This window comes from Stegodyphus dumicola, chromosome 4 (genome assembly GCF_044657685.1).
Source record: "Stegodyphus dumicola isolate Sdum_Otavi_A_Nest chromosome 4, ASM4465768v1".
Lineage (NCBI taxonomy): Eukaryota > Metazoa > Arthropoda > Arachnida > Araneae > Eresidae > Stegodyphus > Stegodyphus dumicola.
The window spans coordinates 26,835,363-26,859,220 of NC_140771.1; the positions used below are offsets into that span (position 1 = coordinate 26,835,363).

At 35.9% G+C, this 23,858-nt stretch overlaps 1 protein-coding gene across 4 annotated transcripts in view; it reads right to left on the bottom strand.

Annotated features, from left to right (window-relative positions):
- LOC118186485 (adenylate cyclase type 2-like) overlaps positions 1 to 23,858 on the bottom strand; it is a 216,462-nt gene that overhangs the window by 94,024 nt on the left and 98,580 nt on the right. For all 4 annotated transcript variants that reach the window (XM_035356587.2, XM_035356585.2, XM_035356586.2 and 1 more), the window contains exons 3-5: positions 18,804 to 18,944; positions 12,115 to 12,471; positions 6,441 to 6,596 (exon numbers count right to left, since the gene is read on the bottom strand). In XM_035356587.2, coding sequence (XP_035212478.2) covers positions 6,441 to 6,596; positions 12,115 to 12,471; positions 18,804 to 18,944 — 654 coding nt within the window. The remainder of the gene's footprint in view (positions 1 to 6,440; positions 6,597 to 12,114; positions 12,472 to 18,803; positions 18,945 to 23,858) is intronic.

The window sequence follows — 23,858 nt, forward strand, 5'->3', positions numbered from 1 at the left end:
CTCCCTTCTTCATTCTCGGGGTGTTCGTGAACTCTGTTTTCTGGACGGTGGAACGGCTTCTTTTTCTTGTTACCTTCCATTTTTCTGCGGGGCAATTTTCTTTTCACTTGCTTCTGTCTCTCATTGGCTTGCCCTTGTACTTGTCGTTTTTTCACCTCTGGAACTTGTACCTGCGGTGTCTGCCGTGCCGGATCCTGCAAAAGATCTGAAAAGATTTGCATTTTATTACGATCGAAGTAGGGCTTGATTTGATCAATGTTTACGGAACAGGTTTCACCATTTCTGGCTTTTAACACTACAACAGCGTGAGTTATTTTTTCTATAACATATGGTCCTTCAAATCGTGGAAAAAATTTGGCAGTTTTATCTTCTGGTGCTGAAGAAAGTGAATGCTTAATTTTTAAAACTTCATCCCCTACTTTATAAGTGACTCCCCGTCGTTTCAAATCATAATATAATTTCTGTTTTCTTTGTGCTACTTCCGTATTCTTTTTTGCTTCTTTTATTAGTTTTTCTATATCACCCATTTTAAATTCTGGGGCTCTTTGTTGCACATAAAATAGTTTATCTAACGGTGTTATAATCTTTCTGCCTAGAAATAACTCAGCAGGAGTTTTGCCCGTTGTATCATGTTTTGCGGTCCTAAGGGCGAAGGCAAATTCATTGACATAGTTATCCCAGCTTTTATGAAAATTTTTAACATAACTACGGATAATTTTCACTATATTTCTGCTAACCCGTTCCGCTATATTTGATTGCGGCCGATACGGGACCATTTTTAAATGACGTATGCCCAGTTTTTGGCACATGTCTTCAAATATATTACTTACAAATTGAGGACCATTATCCGATATAACTTTTAGGGGCACCCCGTATTTTAAAATATATTTATTTAAAATAGAATCGGTAACCAATTTCGCGGAGGCTCGTTTTAAGGGAACAATTTCGGTCCATTTACTAAAATGATCAACCATAACAAGGAGATAGCGACTTTTATTTAACTGACTTTTTGGGAAAGGGCCCAATAAATCGATGCCAATTATTTCATTTGGAAATTCGGATTTAATGCTATTTAGAAACCCGGCCGGGCGGAAATTAATATAATTAACGGCTTGACATGTTGGGCAGGACTGGACATACGCCCTTGTTAACTTTTGCAGTTCAGGAAAGTAGACTGCCTCGCGTACGCGTTGGATAGTTTTTCGAATACCAGCATGAGAAGCTAAAGGGCTGTCATGGAGCTCATGCAGGATATTTAATCTAAGACTAGCTGTGATAACAGGTCGAAATTCGTTGTTGGAATTCGTAGTTTTTGTGTAGAATAATAGAACATCTATTAGTTCGTAATGGGCCGCCCTATTTCTTATCGCCACAATATCTTGGTGGCTAAAATTTTCAGGATCCTTCAAATACTCATAAATACTTCCAAACTCAGGATCCTTACCCAGTTCTGTTATTACAGTTTCTCGGGAATTACACGCTGTAAGCATTGCAACTTTTACGGTATTACCCTGTTCGTCTAATTTAATTCGTGATAGGGCATCTGCTACGATATTTTCCTTTCCGGGGGTATGCTTGATTACCAGATTATATTCTTGCAGCTTGAGTGCCCATCTTATTAACCTTGGGGATAAATTTTTCCCTGAGTACAATCTAGTTACCGCCGCATGATCAGAGTATACTGTTATCGGCGCCTTTCCAAAATAGACTCGGAACTTTTGCACTGCTAACAGAACTGCAAGTGCCTCTCTCTCGGTCGCGGAATAGTTTCTTTGTGTTCGATTTAAAGTTCGGCTAAAAAATGCCACGGGCTGCTGATTTTGCGAAAGTACCGCTCCTACTGCATAATCCGAAGCATCCGCTGAAATTTCTAAATTTTCACCCTTTTCAGGAAATTTCAACACAGGGGCTTGCGTTAATGCTTGTTTTAATTTTTCGAAAGCACTATTGGCTTCGGCCGTCCACGAGAATCTTGCCTTTTTCCTTTTTAATTTTAACAATGGCTCAGCGATAGCCGCAAAATCTTTTATAAAGGACCTATAATATGAACAAAGTCCTAGAAAAGAAGAGAGCTTCTTTGCCGTGTTTGGAGTCGGATACTTTTGTACAGCGATTATTTTTTATTCATCTGTCTCGATCCCTTTTTGAGATATTTTGTAACCTAAATATTTTAATTCAGGGGCTGCAAATTTGCACTTTTCGACATTAACTTTTAGACCGGCCTCATTTAATAAAGAAAACACCTGTCTTAAATCCTGTATATGTTGGTCGAGATTATCACTAGTAATAATGATATCGTCTAAATAGATAAATGTGGACTTTCCAAGAACAGGTCTTAACACAATGTCCATGCATCGCTGAAATGTTGCCGGGGCGCCTGAAAGGCCAAACGGCATACGCAAAAATGCATAAGTGCCAGACTTGGTTATAAAAGCAGTCTTAGGCACGTCCTCAGGCCTCAGCCCTATTTGAAAATAACCATTCGTTAAGTCTAAAGTCGTCATAAATTTGGTTGATTTTATGTTCCTTAAAATTTCTTCTATGATCGGTAACGGATATACCGGATATTTCGTTATGGAATTTAATTTACGGTAATCAATAGCGAATCTCCACCTTTTTGGATGCTCCAAAGGATAATCATTATTTTTCTTACATAAAACCACCGGGCTAGCATAACTACTTGAGATGGGCGTTATGATCTTTTTACGTAGCATATCGGTAATATGCCATTCTATAATTTTTTCCTTATTCTTATCATACCGGTATGGTTTTTGACGAACTGGCAATGCATCTCCGGTGTCAATACTATGGTTAGTAACCTGAGTAAATCCTGGAATATCACTAAATAACGAAGCAAATTCACTTACCACTTGTCGGATTCTATCTTGCTCGTCATTAGGCAGGTGGTCAAGATTTAACCTTGGCGGTTCAACCTTTTCTACACGCACTGGTTTCATTGTCAGCTTAAGGGACGCTTCATTAAAATCCAGTGTAGCTTGTGCGTCTGAAAGAAAGTCTATTCCTAAGATCAAATGTGCTTGCAAATTCTTTACTATAAAAAACATCACCTTTACTTGTTCGTCCTTGATACGGATATACAAAGGTACTTTACCTACGCACTTACATTGTTCTCCTTGCGCCGCTAATACTGTCGTATTATCCGCATTATATATGCGGTATTTGCGAAAATACTTTCTAAAAAAGACTTCTGCCACACAGGAACACTGCGCGCCGGTATCCAGGAGTGCGGTGGCCGGGATATTATTCACCAAGACTTCAATCTTCGGAAGAGTCAAATTTTTCACCATTACTGTATTTAACTTGTAGGAAGAGGGGTTTTCGTGGCCTTCGGATTTCCGCACCCTCTCGTCAGCAGAAATCCGTTTTAGTTTAAATTATTTTTCCTTTCCGTGCTTTCCTTCTTTTTCCCCTGGCCTTGAGACTTTTTTCCTGGGTTGCTATTGAACTGTCGACGTTCGCCGGCTGTTCTTGAATGCTCGGGTTTCCTTGCCCACTGATTCGCTTTTTCTCCGTAGTCGTATGCTTGAGTTTGCTGTAGTCTTGGCGTACCAAATTTGTTTCGCTGTTGATATTGGCGTCTTCTTTCGACGTCCGCCGTTCTTCTACTTTCAAACTGGATCGCTAGCTCAAATAACTTTTCCAGTGTAGTCGGATTTCTTAATTCAATAAAGTCTTGCACTTGGGGTAGTAACCTCGGCAAAATCACTTGAATTATTTCAGGATCCGGACGGTTTCCATACAAGAGCTTGAAAACGTGAATTTTTCTTAAAATAAAGCTCGAGAGGTTTTCGATTCTTTGTTGATATATACTAAAAAGTTCCGTTTCTAATTTCGCACGATCCCTTACAACAGGGAAGGCTTTTAGTAGGGCAGTCTTGAAATTTTCGTAAGTATAGGTGGGACTTCCTGCTTGACCCAAGAGACTTCTGCCGATACATTTGAACCAGTTAAGCGCTTGGCCCCTCAAAGCGCTGGTAGCTAAGGTAACTTTTTGAAACTCGTGCACGGGGTAGAGCATGAAGTGGTCATCCAATTTTTCCAAAAAACTGGTTACCGGTGAGTTTCCATTAAACGTTGCTTCTGGTTTCATCGAAGCGCGCATGGTCTGGACGATGTAACCGAATCCTTCCAGGGCGGCAGCTGGCATTTCTGGATTCTGAGCCGTTTCTGCAGGCAGCACAGGTTCTTCTTGAAACTCGGCCATGGTTATTCTTCTTCGTTGGGCGCCACTATCAGGTTCAATGTTCCTTCTAACCTTCTTCGGGAACATACAAGGACCTGACTCGGAACAGAGAGATTACTAAAGCTATGTTCACTAATTGTGGTAAGTAGACAGGATACAGACGAAGGGTATACAAAACCCTTTATTTTTCTCTATATACAATAACTTCCGTACTTCGGAATACACTGACCCTCCACTCGGGCTCTAACGTAAAAAAGTATAAAAATAAAACTAAACTCTAATTTAACTTTAGAATAATACACGTGGAAGATTGGCCTTATAATAACAGGAAGCGTATGTAGCACAGAGACTGTGAACACTACAATACGTTTAATTTATCAAGAGGATTAAAACCTCTGGCCTGGAAGGCGAACAGCAACTGCGTAACTTCTAAGGTAAGCGGCCTGCGTTGACTTACTGCTTCCTCTCTTTCGCTTGGCAAAAAGGCCACACTTAAATACTTGGCGTTCGCCAGACAAACTTTGCATAAAAACCTTCACGCTTATAATTCTGGCCGGAAGTAGAAAATAAGAAGTGATAGTAAAGATTTAAAATAAAATAAACGTTAGTAAAACTTAAGATCCTTACAGCTTCACAGTTAGTACGGTGATACTATACCTGTACGAAAAATAATGAAATTCTGGTATTTCATTCATCTGTACTTGTATCATTCACGTGTTAATATTGAAAGAGACGCTTCAGTGACTGTAAACGATGCTTGTGAAGCCACAGGTCAAAGTAACCAATATCTTTAAATGGTCACTGAGGTAATTTATTTTGACAGTCTCTCTAAATGTGATGGAAAGCCTACACCTATAAACTATTGGTCGCCTCCGATGTTTGTCAAAGCGGTAACAGTTGGCCTTGAAGGCAAACAAGTCTTAGCGGTATCTTACGATTTAATTTTAATTATAGTAATTTATCTAGATATACTGCTTTGCCCCACATCGATTATCGTTGACCCGTAGTCACCAGTGGCCAGTGGCCTTGATGATCATGCTCAGCTTAATTTTACTTCAATAATTTACTATTTCGCCACACCACATTAGTTACCATTAACCAGTGGTCACTGTGTATTCATTAGGTTTTTCAAGCAGGAAACATGAAATATCAGCAATGCCGGTCTTCAGAATTCGAATTTTGGACATTCCGATTGCCGGAAGTACGTCCAGTTTCATGATGAAGGCCACTTGCTGAGAAAGGAGAATGTTCCTTACAACTGGTGACTTCGGTTTAAATTAATTTTTAAAAAAAATATCTAACTGATATAATTTTAGATATGTTTAATATAAATATCTGACAGATACATTTTATAAACACTTGCAGCGCTTTTTTAAGAATAATAAAAGGTGTTTCTTACAACGCATATTACGTGCGTAATAAAGAAAAGTATGGCTTAAAAATGTGAAAGCCGATTATGGGAACAAATGGCTCCATAACGTTTTTGGTATTTTTCAGAGAACATAATTGGAATTCCGCATCATTCTGATATTCTCTAGCAATAGTTAAGTAACTAAAAAACTAAGAAAAATTAAGGCACGTCTCCACGAAAACTAGCACACCAGCCACGAAAGCAAGACTAATAGACCAAGAGGACAAAAGGGAATAAGGCCGAACTTGTCGTTAGAGAAAGACAGAGCAGGCATTGACATCAACAAAATACAAAATCTAATATTTGCAACATAAAATGTGACAGTATTTACAAAACATTTACTGTCCTAAAACTACACAAAATCAGCAAACGAAAAGAGAGCAAAACTTACAATCATAAAAGTGCGAAAAACTGAACCATATCTTGTAAGACATCACATTCTGTAAAACAATGTTTGTACATTAAAATAAGTTATGTCCACACAAAATAAAATATATTAATATCGCCTGTTTTACTAAATAAATAAAACACTTTTGTACACCAGTATGATATTTGGGAGCAAAATGTAGTAATTTATTGTTATAGAAAAGCATTTTGATAAATTCTCTTCTTAGTCCCAGAGAATGTTTCCATAGGGAAATGTTAGAGATAAGAAGACAGAACCTACTTTCTACTAACAAACTAATCTGGCAGCTACACTGAAACTCTTTCGAATCACAAACGGCTGAACAAACGCAGTCGGAAAAGAAAACATTTACTTTCGTGGATAAAAATAGCAATGCTAAAAAAACAACCAAATTATTTTTGAGTTTATAATAGTATTACCTCTTGATCTTTCTCATACTCGAGATGGAATTTGCTCTCGAAACATTCTCTCCGATCGAGGAATGCCTTCCGGTTGGTGAACTCCATCAGAAACCGGATGTACAGTCCCATGAGGGCAACGGTCACGTGACAGATGACGTCGGTGGACATCTGGCGCTGAAAATAAAAACAGTTCAGAATCAACAGTTCTGTTTCTGAGACATAAAAGTCAGCTGTAACCTAACTTTGAGTTCTTCGAAAACAGCAAATTGCAGTCAATTCCTGATTAACCAACGTAATCTAGAAGAAGAGTTAATGGTAACTCATAAAGGGCCGTTCAGATTGGGGTTTATCTGAGCTAATGGAGTCAACGCAATGTAGAGGAAGAGTTAATGGTAATTCATTAAGGGCCGTTAAGATTGGGGTTTATCTGAGCTAACGGAGTCAACGTAATCTAGAGGAAGAGTTAATGGTAACTCATTAAGGGCCGTTCAGATTGGGGTTTATCTGAGCTAACGGGGTCACTTCTATGTGTTGACTAGATCCGCTATACTTGCAGTTCAGATTTTTCAACTCGCCGCCTTATGAGGAAAAACTGGTTTTGGAGATGGATCGACTATGTCAGATGTCTCCGTTACCTCAGACAAAACCCAGTCCGAACGGCCCACTGGGGTTTATCTGAGCTAACGGAGTCAATTCCATGTGTCGACTAGTTCCGCTATGCCTGCAGTTCAGAATTTTCAACTTGCTGCCCTACGGAGATGGGTCGGCTACGTCAGCTGTCTCCGTTAGTTCAGATAAACCCCAGCGAGAGCGGCCCTTTTTAGAGTTAATCCGAGGCAGTACCTACGCTAGTTTTTTCGTCTCCTGGCCGAAACTCTGCTTGTTCTAAAGTCTGCCGTCCGGTTTCTTCCACATTTCCAAAAGTTTTGCCGCCTCTAAATTTTTCAGCCGGGTGCGACTACACCAGTTGCATAGGCTATGGTGCCGAGACTGATTCGAGGGCAATTAAAAAAAACATAGGGAAGAGAAGCAACCCATGCTATAATTAACAGGAAAATATTACCAACAGTCTCCCTCAGTATAACAGGAAAATACTAGCAGAATATCTCGATGACCGTGGGTAAGCAGTTTAATTTGAAGTATGAATTTATTTGGTTACGTAAATTAAATCAATATTCAAAATAAAATAATTACACTATAAATAACGGAAGGATAAACATCAAAGAAACTAAGGTACAAATGGCAATGAAGAATAGTAATTACAACATAACTTGAACAATGTCACTGGATTCAAACTCGAGTAAAAAAATGGGTTAGACTTTTGTTTGTTTTTTATTGCATAATTTTCATGCATTCCGAATAATGAATGTGTTGCGAATAAAAGCAACTCCCAAATGCTACAACAATGGTTCTCAACCTTTTTTGCCCTATGTACACTGCGTAAAAAAATGGGGGACAGTTCGATATCTCCCGTTCTATTGGGCCGATTGACGAAATTCAACTTGCGTTTTTCATTTCTCGAAAGCGCGACTTAGAATATGTATTAGATTTATATATAGCACTGCTGTAACATAGTGCTATATATATATATATATATATATATATATAAGTTAAAAGAAAATTCTTAGTGCTTATGCTAAAAAGTAGCTTAGATACTGTGGTTCCAGTGACAAATTTTAACATAAGTATGAAGTGCAATAAAAAGTGTAAACATTAAACAAACAATATTATCACTAGAATATTTACAAATAAAATTTAAATCTAATGGTAAGTAATATGTTGATCAAGGCAAACTTTAAACAATAGAATAGATAGATATTTAAACAATAAATATTTAAATAGATATTTAAATAATAGATATTTAAACAATAGAATAAAAGTGTGACATAAGATTTAAGCAAAATTACAAAAACAAAAAAGCGGTAATTGTAGATTAGCCCAATTCGAATCTCATTACTGACTCTTCAGTGGAAACTTTATAATGATTAATCCAGCTAATTCCATATCGCGTTTCGTCGAAACAGACAATTAAAGAAATATATATATATATATATATGCTTTATATATCCTTAGGGAGATATTTGAGAATCCCTGTGCTATAACATGCTTTGCTATCATTGTTGTTAACCAATCCATTTGTTTTTCCGTTTTGTATTTTCTGTTGGCAGCGGCAGCTTTGTTTTACCTGATGGCTCGTGATAATAATTTTTCCCATGTTCCGCAATAAACAAACTTATCTTCCTCTTCAGACAGAGCTCAGTGAAACGGTAGGCCATTTAAACTACTTGACTAGAAGTTGATTAATCACCTATCGCAAGGCACAGAAGAAGTATATATTGTAAAATAGAATATATACAGAACAAATATATATTTCTTCTGTGTATATTCTATTTTACGTGAGGCACATAAGAAATATGTGTTGTAAAATCTCGCTTAGCCGAAATTCCGTTTAGCCAAAAGAATGAAGACATGTAATATTGAATCAGTGAGTTCTAGAAACTGAACCCTTTTTAAGGATTGTAAAACTGATGAACCGGTTTACCTCTGATTGCGAAGTATAACGTAAAATTTTAACTGGTTAATCGATATTATTTTACTGATATTTTGGTAAAAATATCAGTAAAGATAAAAAAGACTATTCATTTATGTCTTTTAAATACCATCGCCGGTGTGTTAAAGCCGCCGTAAATTTAAAATATTATAGAAATTTTGCAGGCGATAAACTTACATGCTCTTCTGATAAAATTGCAAACAATAAATAAATATACTAATACAGCATTACAATAAAACAAGAAACATTAACAGTAAATATACTAATACAACATTACAGTAAAACAATAAACATTAACAGAATATATACTAATACAACATTATCATTAGATAAAATATAATACAGAAATATTATGTTATGAAAAACGCTAATTTATTTAACACTGACATTACACTAGTATTCCTACTTGGCAAATTAACAATAAAAAGACGAAGAATACTTTGAGGAATCGTATCAAAGAAAGACGAAATACTTATTCTGATGTTCTGCAAAACTGTAATGACAATGTCATGGAGTTTTTATAAATTCCAGCAAACCTCTTAAATGATAATTGATACGATTTATTGCTATGAAATCTCAAGTTGAATCTGCTTGCAAACAGAATATTTTATGTGTAGTTAATCGTTTGAACCAATAAGCATTTGTTAGTATGTCGTCCGAAGATCATTTTTCTGAAATTTTATTTGCTTAGGTAGAAATGTCTATCATTCAATCATTTACTTTGATCCAGTGACCGCCTGCCTTTATGGATTCAAAAACATGAGCAAAGCGTATTAATCATGTTTTACTGTAAAACGACAATTTATCCTGATCTTTTTTCTGAATGGAAATGGATAATCTACATGGAATGTTTTCCTGAGGAAACAATGCCTTCCACAAAGACATAATACACAGATTTCTAAAGAGAATGCAGCGCGTTAGATCTGAAATAGCTGAATCGAATATCTTATTTATCGAATATCTGCTATATAACAATGCACCATTACACAATTCCATTCTCGTTTAGCATTCTTGTAGCAAAGAAGATTGTCACTATCACAACCTTGCATACTGCTTTATCTTCCCTGAAAAAAAATTGCACTCCTTGAATGAAGTTTAAAAACATTTAAGAGTAAAAGCTTCAGAAAACTGTAACTTTAAACAAAAACTACAGGATCCAAAAGATGAATCCTTAAAAGCAATTAAAATAACTATGAACATGTGAAGCGCTATACATATTTATAAAGATTGCATAACGAGGCTAAAAATTAAGATATTGTTTTCTTCAGTTTTCGATGTTGTATGAGTTTAGATCTAAACTTTGTAGATGTACTGCGTATGCATTTGAGCAGCACAAGCTATGTTATTTCAGTTGAAACCATAAGGTGAACTGTTGAAAATTATTTTTTGAACACCAAGGACCCGCTATCACTATTTCAATGGTCTTCAAAATTATTATGCGATTTCATACAGCGAGATTAAAAAACTTAAGAAATGCGAATTCGAGGTTCTAACACGATATAGCCACAAGCACACATCACAAATAAATCTGAGGAAGCCTGCAAAAAATACTTCCCCGACGCCTCATTCCGCAACAGGGATGACATCGTATGTCCAGCGCATTCACCAGATCTATAAACACGTGATTCGTTTCACTGGAATTCGTAAAACTGAAGTCTTTAAACATAGACTGCAGAGGATTGAGAAAAGAGATGCCATTCGCTCTGATATCGAAACGGTACATTAACTGCACACTGCTGAGCTTCTGCGGGAAGCTGCAGGAATATAAAAGTAAGAGCTACATTCGTAGGATCGAGGCTTTGTAGAATCGATACGACATAGAATCGATATGGAGCAAAATTGGCACCGGCATATGAAATACTCACTAACATAATCGGCACGATAAGAAAATAATTTTGATAATGATGCAGTAATGAGTTTAAAGATCAATGCATATTTTGTCCCTTGCACAAAGTCGTCGCTGGTATATGAGTGAGCCCATACAAAATCGATACCGTCGTACCATTGACACAGCTTAGGTCCGAAGACTGCGTAGATCGATATGGTGTAGTACCGTAACACTGGCATTGGCACAGCATACATAAGGTTTATAGCTACTTACAGTGCATAATCAAGAAGGAAATAATAATTTGACTAATTTATTATTTTAGAGTAGCCGTATATTGTTAGCAAGACATTGGCGTAAAATCGAAATCGATTATTAAGCTACTGTGTCAATAATGTGCCAGTAAAGACGCTATATCGATCTCAAGTAGTATCGATCTTGTACCTCATTTCTCTCCCCCCCGGGGGTCGACGTAGAGAACTCTGCGAAGCTACTGGCTAGGATCTGTACCTAGGCAGTCTCGGCCACGGGGGTATAAAAGTTTTGAACTTGGCGGTTCCCGATGGTCCATGGGGTAGGTTTATACTTGCTCTTCATGGGCCGGGAGGTGTAAGTCCCTTCCACCAGGGTATTGGTAGCCAAATAGCAAACTGGGCCATTGAGCGTCTGGTCTCTGCTGTCCTTGGTATTCCATGTAAAAGCCTAAGGAGAGGGGCATCCCGTGTAGTGCTGGCAGGTAGCCCAATATAACGGCCGGTCATCGACCCTAAGTTGTCATCGCCCACCCCACCGTGGTCTCGGCCCGGCCGAGACGGTGGTCTTGACTTGGTCGTGTTTAGCGGTGGGCTCGATGTTCGTTGAGCGTTCATCAGAGGGTTCTTTAAAAGTGTTGGTGTCTCGGGGGTGTGGGACCCTGGGCCCAGCAAGCGAGTTCTAACCACCCATAAGGTGGCTTCTGACTGATTTTCAGTCCCTGTAGTGCTATTAAGTTAGCGGAGCAGGTACAAATTTAGTTAGTTAGTACCTCATTTCTAGCTTTCAGATGATATTATTTTCCAAAAAAAGCGATAACAAGCTCATGTATACTGCATAACTGTACAATAATATTTGGTGTAGGATTTGTGCTGTTTTTTATATTTCTATTTCAAATCTGCGATATTTTACAGTCAAATTCCTGTACAAGCATGAATTTCAGATGACCAAACTTTAATTTTTTTCTCTTCGCTGATTTCGCATTCTGTTCATTGTTTTTTCAAACAATGTTACATCGCATTCGAACAACAATAAGATACTAAAAATTAAGGAGCGTGACATACCGAATTAATCTCCCCCTGTAACTGGTAGCTGAAACCTGCGATGACTAGTTCTGTGACCGTGACAAAAGCAGCAGCCAGGCCCACTTGGTACCATTTCGGAAACGGCAAGAAGATGGTGGCACTAAGTAGTGGATATGCCGAGAAACGTGGTGAAGCCGACAGCCCGACAGTTAAGTTACGAATGCTGGAGGCCATCTCTGCCGCTACCGTTAAAGTAAGGATGAGGAACGATACAATGAGTCTGGAACAGGCGCTGAAGAACCAACGCTCCTGGTAACTTATGATGTAGAGAACGAGACTAGCAGAAGTTAGAGCAATTCTGAACCCAAGAGGAGTTTTTAAATTATTAATGGAGTTCTAGAAAGAGAACAAAAATAATTAGAAGAATATTAGTTAAAAAAATAGTTTCACAATATAGTATATGAAAAAAATTAAAAATAGTTAATGTCGATAAATGCAGACTGGAAAGTAATGATCAGAGTTATATAATGTTGTACAAAAATAGTTTTATTGCAGTTACGCGGAAAAAAGTTTTTTAAGACTTTACAGTACTTCTACGATTGCAGTGCTGCTAAGATTTTGTCAATAATACCACGGTCTATATCAAAGTGACACTTAACATCAATCCATATTCAAGTAGGAACGTCCATAGTCACTGCATACTTTGTTGCTAGTGTTCTATAAAAACACTGGTGACATTCGGGTATCTGGCCCACTTTCTGCTGTCCTGCAGGTATCTTAACCTTTGCTGATAATATTTGGTGTCAAAAATCTGAAAAGTGATACAGCCGTTTATAGTGATTCGACGTAAAATGCCGTTGTTTCGAGACCAATAGCCCTTCTAAGCTAACGCCCCTTTGGGATAAAAAAAAAAAAAGAGGAGGGAAGAGAAGCAAAACAATTATAACCTCTTCCGTTAGTTTAAAGTAGAACTATACCTTTGTTTAAATTCTTTTAATAAGCTACATTAGTTTTTATTAAAATGTTATATTCCTTTCCTGAAAACTTTCATTGGACAGAAGCCGGTGCCTCCTGTACGGGATTTTAGTATCACATTCATGACGTAAGCACTAGAAAGCGCAGCAATATAACATTGCCTAAATGCTAAGACCGGTCCCTAAAGATCGATGAAGTGTAAACAGAAAGGCTTACGTCGCCATGGTCCAATGCCGCATTTAACGCTTTAAAGACTTTTGGGCGCGATTCGGTAGTTTAGATACCGTAAGAATCGTTTAGGAAACCTGGAATGAAAATTCTCCGGAAATTTTGAATTCCGGAAGGTTAGGTTTATCAACTTTTTTTATTTACCTCAAAGAAGCTATGCGTTTCCCTTAACACATAAATTTCTAAAATATAATACCTGTAGATATTATCATCTTTGAAAACTTACGAACAAGAGGAACGGTAACCAAAGGAATCGATACGCAGCCCGTTTCACATAATTGCCACTGCGCAAAACATAAAACCTTTAATTTATATTCTATGGGCCTTCGCGCACGATCAGTTTTAATAATGTTACCATTCGACAAAAATAAATAAATAAATAAAATCTTTATTATTCTTCATATTTCATCCATATGTTACTGATTAATAAATTTAGCAATTTAAAATCAATAAACATTATTCCTTAAGCATTTTTATTTTTATCCTTAATTTTTATTTTTATCCTATGTTTAAGAATAAATCTAACTAATACAAATTAAATACACTTTTGGTCACTAAAATTATTACGATATGAAAGAGCTGCACAACAAACCAGAAATTTTCATGAAAGATAGAATATACCGAGATATGCAAATGATTAGCATTTCACGGCACGCACACATTACAGGTAAGCAGTATAAAAAGGCAGACTGAAATTCCGATTTTTTTTATTCAGAAATCGCAATTACTTTTTTTTTTTTTTTTTTTTTTTTTTTCTTCTGGAGAATTTGCAGTTGATGAGTGCAGGAAGGTCACACAGAACGGCATGCGGTATCTCAACACCCCCACTCATCAATGCTTGAGACGATAGATATCTCGACAGCATCGTTATTAAGGATCGTACAATCATATCACATAATCTGGCTAAGAAAACAGGATATCTAGCACAGTATCAAATATCTGCATGCTCGATGCGACAAAATTTTCAACACTACGGATTATCAACAAATTATTACCGCAACGGATTATCATCGCTTCAGAATCTCTTGATTAAGGCACCGATTAGTTTGTGTTATTAGTTTCACAAAGACTGGTATGGCAACACAGGTGACAGGTGACGGAGGACGGGGACGCCTGGTGTTTAACAGGGGTAAGCAGGCATATGTCCCACGCCCTCCACTAACCAGATGCAACAACTCCCTGGAGCCGCACAAGGCCGCACCTGGAGCTTATTGATATTCATTCAGATTAAACATGGCCATACAGGGGCGACATTGTGCTACATTGAAATTTGATGTACATTTGTGGGTGGGGCAGTCTTGTTTGTACATTAAACAGAGCATAAACACACATGAAATGTGCACATAAATAAATAAAAAGAATACATGAATATTAAAAACACCTATAACTTTCAAACACCTAAGACGCTTCAGACACGTAGACACCTAAACACTTAAAGACACTTGAGAAGGTACACAAAAACAATTAAACAATTAATACAATACACAATACAATATGCCATTGAGGTAATACAATGTACAGTGACAATATACAATAATAAACGCATATAATGCAATACTCACATGCTCAGAAGATACGTAACGCAGTGCATATGTACACAGTACACATTACGCAGGACACATGAGTGATAATCTGAGATATTAGCATGTTAACGCGCGCAATGCAGTAGCGATAGTAGTGTACAATCAATGTGGCTGCAGAGGTAATACAATTTGCAATAGAGGTAATACAATATACAATAATACAAAGTGCAATAATAAACACATATTATGCTGTACTCATATGCACAATTGATACCAGACGCAGTACACAGATACATGGGATGCAGTACGTAGGACACAGGATACAATGCAATATGCAGCGGAGGTAATATAATATACAGTAATACAGTAATAATCACATATAGTGCAGAATTCATATGCATATAATTTACATAACGCAATACATAAATACGCAGAACACTTTACTCAGGACACATATGTAATAATCGGAGATATTAGCATAGGTATGGCAACACATATCATCCAGTACGATAGATGAATTCTGGCACAGAAACGCAGACGCATCGACTTTGAGTATCCCATACTGCCATCCAGAATCTGTCCCACTTCACGCCTAGCCGTTAACAGCTGCTATTTTAGCGAGAAGTGGACGGGCACTAATGTCTGCATATTCTGAATAGTTAAAGTTTTGCTCATTTCATCTTTTTATTATAATGTATTTGCAATGTAAGTATGATTCTTGCTTTCCTTCATAGCATAGCAATTTTAATATTCAGCAGTGTCTTTTCGTTACGCGTAATTGCTTCATCTATTGTTCCAGTCGTCACCGCTTCAAAATAAGAGTCACATTTATATTCTGATAATCTAATTTTAGTAAAATTTTCTTATTCAAAATGAAAATATTGAAATTAATTTTTACAAATTTTATGTAAAACGCTCTTCGGAAAATTTCTTGAGAAATGAAAAATCAAAAAGACTTTTTCTTCCTCAAAGTAGGTACAAACATTTTAGTTTCATATATTTGACAATAGTAAGCATTACTTTTATTTATGAAACGACAAAATTCCTTCTGAGGTATGAAAGTGTATTTTGAAGCTTTCAAAATGCATTTTTTCTTCCTTTTACTGATGTATTTATTTCCTTTTTGTCTATATATGACGAAACAATGTGGAATAATTTTGCTAATCAGTCTGAAAATCTTAGTGGCATTGTACACATATTGACAAATTACGTAGATAGGAAGGGAGGAGAGCGCAAGATTCCAGTTTGAACAAAATAATAATATCTAGAATAAAATAATCTCTGTCGAACAGGAGGTTGTTGGCTCTTTTTGGATTAATAACTTAATCGTGTTCCAAAAGCCAACCACAATATTTCATACTGATTGCCTCTCCTAGTGGTACGGTATGCATTAAGACAAAGCCATTACAATCATTTATGAGAATCAACATAATCTTCCCACTGCTGGATTCTTGATGAAATTTTGATTTTCGTTGTGACCTGTAAAGACATTCGATATATGTTTCAATTTTTAAATTCCACTGTGCCTCGTTCGAAAACGTTGTAGCTACATAACATTAAAACGTCAACTCGAGATCTCGTACTACCGTCGCTAGCTCGTGCAAGCTGGCCTAAGATTCATTAGATAGGTCTAAAGATAGTCTCTCCATCGCGCTCATGGCATTCTAGGTATGTTTCAACAACATCTTACTTAAGCTACTTCAGCATTTTCAACAACTGCGTTGGTCTTGCTTTGAGATCATGATGCCTGCATAACCGTAGACCGCCAACTTACCCGAGACTGTTCTCGTCACTGCATGCATGTGGAACTTCGGAAAAGATTCTCAGTTTTATGTGACACTGAAATAGCGTGTGGTATAAATGATAAATGCTGGCTCCCTTTTATGGCGTGTACGGCAGAATTCACCCTGTTAAATCTCCAACTCACGTATTTTTCACATGGCATGGAATATATGTATAAAAATAGTATGCCCGAAGTTAAAATATTCGTTTATTAACCAGCTGATTAAACTGTAGACATAGTCATTCAGTAATCACTAGTAACACTTGAAACTTTTAATTAAAGTTTCAGTTTCAGCTCTTTTAGTAAAGAATCTTTCCTGCTAAGCCAATCTGTGCACAATATTAGTCATAGTTTTATTTCGCATTTTTTCCTTTTAGGAAATTATTGTCATAGAATTCATTCCCTCTTAAATATAATGAGTAATTCTGACATTTGTTTATTTGGAGTCAAATGATTTGGCTCACTCTTCAACTGGTCTTCCCATATAATTTCAGCTCAAAACCAAAAGCAACTGGCATGAACGAATATTATAAAGTTTCGACAAGAACAACTAGATTCATTAAAAAGCATCGAATGACTCTCTCAAAACATTCGATTAATACAGGGTAAATTAGAAACTTCAACGTTCTTGGAAATGCTGTTTCTTGTAAAGCACTAAGATACACACAAATGAGTGATAAGTAGTTATTTCTTTGCATAAAGGAGAACGTGATTTACGTACTACAGTCAAGTGCAGCTTTGAGTTATAGTAGAAGATGATTCGCAACAGACATTGCTTGAAATCAAAGGAAAGTCAAAAGTAAATTGCATAAAAATTTGAAGGTATTTGAATGAAGTAAAGAAATGAAACAGAGCTGGTAAACGGATGCCACATACATTAACGGAAGCCCAGAAAACACAACACATTAGTATTTATGATTTTCTTTTGTCTCGACACTAAAAGAACTCTTTTCTGGATTCGAGCATTATAAGCGATGGAAAGCTGTTGCTATGTGACAATCTGCTGGGATTATACAAAAGCAATGATTATGATAAGATGATACACCCAGTTATCCAATAATAAAGTATGCAAGAGAAAAGAGAGGAAAAAAAAACCAACGTCTTACTGTGCATTTGATGAGGAAAACGAAGTATTAGTCATTACAAGATTCAAAATTGATTGCCTTCGATTCACGTATTTTAAAGAGAAATGGCAATTACGTTGCCTGCATTCGCCAACAAGAAAGATGTCCTGCCACGGTATAAAACATTTTCCCACAATTCTTCATGGAGCACACAGCAGAAACAGAAGATTCGTTGGGAGGTCCTGCTTCACCCATCTTATAAACTCAGACATACCGCCGTCCAGGGCCTATTCTACACTTTCTTCCGCTTGGTACAAGCAATTGATTAATTCTGCCATTGGTGCGACTGCACTGGTTGCACCAACGACCGACCATCTCATTAACGATTTGTTTTGAATAATAAACTGTTTTTAGCTACGAAACAAAATACTTCTAAATATATGAAAGCATGTGTGTGACTAATACTTCTGATAAGAACATAGTCTAGATCAGGTCCACGAATAAATCAGGGCCCGAAAGGTAAACGATGGAGCCTATCGATGGCTGATGCTTTGGGCACTTACAGGTAACTATACGAGTTTGTTTAACTCTGTCCCATTTTCCGTGGAGAACATCCAGGTTTGGATCTAAGAGTCTCCTACCTCTCGTTCTTTATCACTAACCTCTCAAGAAGATAAGAAGAAGTAAACAGGGTATCGAGAAGTGTTTGGTCTATATCGGCAGTCTGATTTCCAGATGGGAAAAGATGATAGCAGGTGGGGAAAGTGATGGAGCGTAAAAATAACGTAAAAGTGAAGTACGTTTTGCGTGTTCTCACTTCAAAGTGGACCTTTAGGAACGACAGAATTTTAAATGATCCAATAAAATTATATAAAAAGACTCCCTTCGAACAGTTTGACCAACAAAAATGTATCGAATATTTTACAGATATTTAAATATTTTAGTAAAAATTTCTTTTCTATGAGGTGGGAAGATGCTATCATTACTTTGAGGTATTTTTATAAGATATAAATTTTTAGCTAACAAAAAAACAAAACAAAAAAAAATTGAGCAAAACCGTAGTAAGGTGAGGAACCTGTGAAAACATGTCTTCTGAAATCTAATTAAAACATTAGCAATTTACAGCAATATCCATTAATCAAGAATCTTACATACTTCTGAATAAAGACATAGCAGCAAAATGGCTGCCGCTCCCGATAAAACATTGGCAGTGAGTATGAGAAAAAGCATAGCGTGCTGAAGACGGGATTGGTACTTCTCGAAAAGGGACTCCGCATTCTTTATGCAGAACTGTTCCTGAAAAAGGAAGAAAAAAATTAAATAATAAATAAAATACTAAAAAATTTTAAACAAATCTGAAAGTTTTCAGATTTTATAATACGTTTATAGGGGCTTTTTTTTTATTTACACAGACATACACGTTTCAAGAGCACTTGATTTTATGTCCCCTTTTGGCTCAAAATGTTTGAAAGCAGCAATTCTTTAGAATTTCCGATAGGTAGTATCGCATGCTGGAGATAAAAATGTTTTATTCCCTGCAGTACTACACTGCTCGCTTTGAAATCCTTGAGTTTTAATCAAAAGATTCTTTAAAGTTTTATAAAATATGAAATAGATAATAAAACAATTTCAAAATTCCAAATTCGAGCTTCCAGGTGCCTATATTAGGATGAAGGACTACGTTATTCAAAATTTGATTGTTCAAGGTACCGTTGCTTTTGCATATTGCAAGAAACATGCACACATTCGTGCAGATTCTTCATTATTTAGCATCTTTAAATATAATACAGAACGATTCATATTTGGTGGCAACAATTTGAAAAGTGATTCGACGCAAAATGCTGTTTCGAGACTAATAGCCTTTCTGGGCTAATGCCGCATTGGGCTAAATACGTCTAAATTAAGCTACTAATTAAAACGCGTTCACATACAGGTACACATGTAAAAGTAGGAGAAACACCAGAACATCATTATTGATCACCAGTACTCTTCCCTCTTACCAGCCTTCTAAGAGCATCCCGACCTCTTCGACCTGTGACTTAAAGCCACGTTTGTTCATGCCACAGAACCAGTCCCGCAATCTTCGGCAGCCTTTCATGCGCATCCTAGCATTCATAAATACTACCATTAACATTTTAAACAACAATAGATAAGACACAATAACACGCCGAATAAATACTAATTCAGAAGTCAAACAACAAAAATCAGCGTTAATTTACAAAATTTAATTTAATTTTGTAAATTAACGCTGATTTTTGTTGTTTGACTTCTGAATTAACAATAGATAATTTTATACCAACATTTCTTGTTGCTGCTGAAGCCGTGTCTTTGAGGAGGTCACCCTATAGATATTCATGGAGCTTCTTGAAATATGAGTTTGTTTAATTTGAAAAATCTAATTCTTTCATTGATATTCATGTGTTGCCATTCGATGTGACGTAAGAATTGTAATCTATCTTTTGAATTATTTCTGCTTGATAAACTGAGCTATTTAAGAGCAATGAAGGTACCTTTTTGTCGTTTCAGTAATTTGTTTATGTCACAAGAAATGTTTTCAATGGAATCATTTCAAACATTATTTGATTGGTGCGTTAAGTTTCAATACCATGCATTTATCGTACATTGAATTTGACTATGACTTCTGTGGTGCGTAATTAAACTGGGTATTCAACTTAATGTTTCACCACAGAATTTTCTTAATTTGTTTGCAAGTTAATGTCTTTATAATTATTAAATTCTCAGCACAAACAAGACGAGTTAAGATCATATATTCATTGTCGACATTTGGTAGTTTTAAAAAAATGACTTATCGTTAAGCAATAGTTAATATTACGCAATATTTTCAGTGAGACAGTTTGGCTTGTCCCTAAAATTCAGATTGTTTACAACAAGGTCCTAAATTAGAAAGTAAACACCTCGTTGGATTCACTATCGCTAAATTCGTAGAACACTTACCGCACAACGATTAATTACTTTCAGCCGCTCACAAAACACAACAGGAATTTATTCTCAAACATAGCAATGGCGTATAGAAAGTTACGACAGTCTTACGTTTACCTTCTACTTTAAACTATGGTGCATGCCAATAAATTTACTGTCTTTCTGATGTAACAGTTTAAGGTATCCGAACACATTCAGAGTATACATTTAAAAAAAAAGAAATATACAAACACTTTAATCATTCTTTTAGCTTTATTTTATGCTATACACATTAAAGATAGACTATTAAATGTTTGAAGTAACTCATTATTGTTTCACAACAATGTAAAACTAAGCAATCGGAAATGAAAGAAGTTTGCCAAAATCCTATATGAAAAAATTGGGACTTATTTCAGAAATAAATGCCCTAAAATAAACCATAATTTTTTTTCCAGGGCTTGTACTGTTTCTAAATGCTATTTTAAAGCTAAAAAATTGGAGAGATATCAGAAGAATAATTACAAGATTTTCGGGCATATTTACCATGATATTACTAAAAAAGAGATACCATTAATAGAAAAGTACTCACGCAATCAAATTTTTAGTACATGCACTAGAAAATAAAATATAGTAATAAAGTACGCGGAGTTTCATACAAATGGGTGTTTTGAGCAAATCATTTTTGAAATTGCGAAATTATGTATAAAATATACTAGTTGAACTTTTACAGAATACGAGCGAAGCTCTTTCTTAAGTTCTGTATTCCTTCGTGTAAGAATTTTAGAATAAGATTCAGGAATGCAGCTTCATAGGTAAATGTTTAAATATGATCACTATGTTCTTGGTCTTATTTCAGCATTTTGTTGCAGCTGGTGCAGCTTGTTGAAATTTGCACTAGCTTGTCGGGACTGAAAACACACCAACCATGCATCGGCTGCTTTACATTTGAACGGCTATGGAACATTGTTCTGCCTACCTTACAAATTATTTTCTTATTTTTCTTTTCTGCGAATCAGAATCCTATAATTATGCAACTTAAAACATTCTGAAGTTTTCTGGGAATATTTTCGACGACTGAGTCAGCATGCTTTTGAATTGGACAATGTATTTATATTTGATTACATCTATATTCTAAATTGTTATTATCATCTCAAAACCTTGCTGAAAAATTAATTAAGATTTTTTTCTCTTTAAACTGGTTTTTAATAGATTTTTCAGCCTTTTAAAAGGCCATTTCTAGGGATTTAAAAGCTCATTTCCAGTTCTCCATACTTCATTAAAGCTTCAATATCTTCTCTTCCAATTAACACAGAGATACTCACAAAATTGTCTCTGACGGCCCATGACTCTAAATATTATAGTATGTTATGAACTAAGATACAGAATTTGTTATTTATTTAATTATTTTATTTTTATTTTTATTAGCCCAAAGGGGCAATTTGTCAAGAAGAGATATGAATTCCGTTTTGGTATTTTGCGTTGGTCCACTATAAACGGCTTTTCACCTTTCAAATTGTTGTCGCCAAATACAGCCCTGCATTATATTTAAAGAAATTAAATCTGCATAAATGTACGCATGTTTTTCGCACTGTAAAAAGACAACGGTACCTAGAGACATGGAATTTTGATTAACGCAGTCCTCCACTCGAATATGGGCATCTGGAAGCCTAAATTTAGAATTTTTTTTATTGTCTACTGCACATTTTATAAAACTTTAACGAATTTTTGATTAAAAAATTCAAGATTTCAAAGCGAATAATGGCAACAAAATCTGAAAACTTGCGTTTTAGTTCAAAGAGACTTTGTCCCTGAAGGACTACTGTTTCCGTTTTGCGTTGGTTCACTATAAATGTCCGTTTGACTTTTCAAAATGTTGCCACCCAATGTTAGAGTCCTGTATTATATTTGAAGAAATTAAATAATGAAAAATCTGCTTAAATATATGTCTATTTCTCGCATTCTGATAAAACAACGGTACATAGAGCCAGCCAATTTTGAATGACGCAATCCTACTGCATGTAAGCCCAAATTTGAAATTTGGAATTTGTTTTATGGTCGATTTTATATTTTGTAATACTTTAACGAATTTTTTATTAACAAACTCAAGGATTTAAAGCGAGCAATGGCAACGTTGTACAGAAAAACATTTTTTATCTCCAGCGCCCTAGACTCTGTATCGGAAATTCTGAAGATATCTTGAATTTAAAGCTATTTTGCAATATTGACCTTGAATTGAATTTTATGGTTTAAGTGAGAAGACCATGATATTTAATAAATAAAGGTAACACACAAAATGTTAAAAAAACGCCCCTTTGAACTTAATTTAAAATCTGAAATCTTTCAGATTTTTTCTTTTTTTTAAATAGCCCAAAGGGTGTTAGCCCAGAATTTCGTTTTGGCAGTTTGTGTTGCTTCACTTTCTGCGTTGTTTCACTTTTCAAACTGTTGCCACCAAATATTACAAACCTGTATTATATTTATATTATACAGACCTGTATTATATTAGACTTGTGTTAAAGATTAAGTAATTAAATAATGATGAACTTGCATGAATGTATGTATGTTTCTCGCATTGTGATAAAACAACGGTACCTAGAGCCATCCAATTTTGAATAATGTAATCCTCCACCGAATATGGGCATCTGGAAGCCCTAATTTGGAATTTGTTTTATTATGGATTTCATATCTTGTCAGACATTTGAGAATTTTTGATTAACGAACTCAACAGTTTCAAAGCGTGCAATGGCTACACCGTACGGAAAAAATGTTTGTCTTTCAACGCGCGACACTGTGTATCGGAAATTCTAAAGCTATGCTCCTTTTAAAATTATTTTGCGAAGTTGCTGTTGAATTGTATTTTATGTTTTACATGATATTTAATAAATTAGGGCAACACACAAAACATTAAAAAAAAGCCTATTTGGGAATAATGTAAAACTGAAAGCTTTCAGATTTTTTTTTTAAATTTTTCTTTTGATAATGAAAATTATTTACTTGTGCAAGCAAATTGTAAGCTAAATCAGCAATAAGCTCTAATTAATAAGCTGTAACTGTAAGCAAACTGTAAATCGGAGTATTGACGGTGGGTTGGCAACCAGCTGTTACAGTACTATATCAGTGAATAATTGGTTAGATAAAAAATAATCCTACTCCTTAACATTATGATATTTAATATTACGGGCAGTGAATTCGCAACGGCTTCTATTTCACCAGGAAGCGATTGATTTTCAATGTCTGTCTGGTGAAAACAATATTCCCCGTAGCAAAGCAGAAGAGTACTTATTTTCCTGG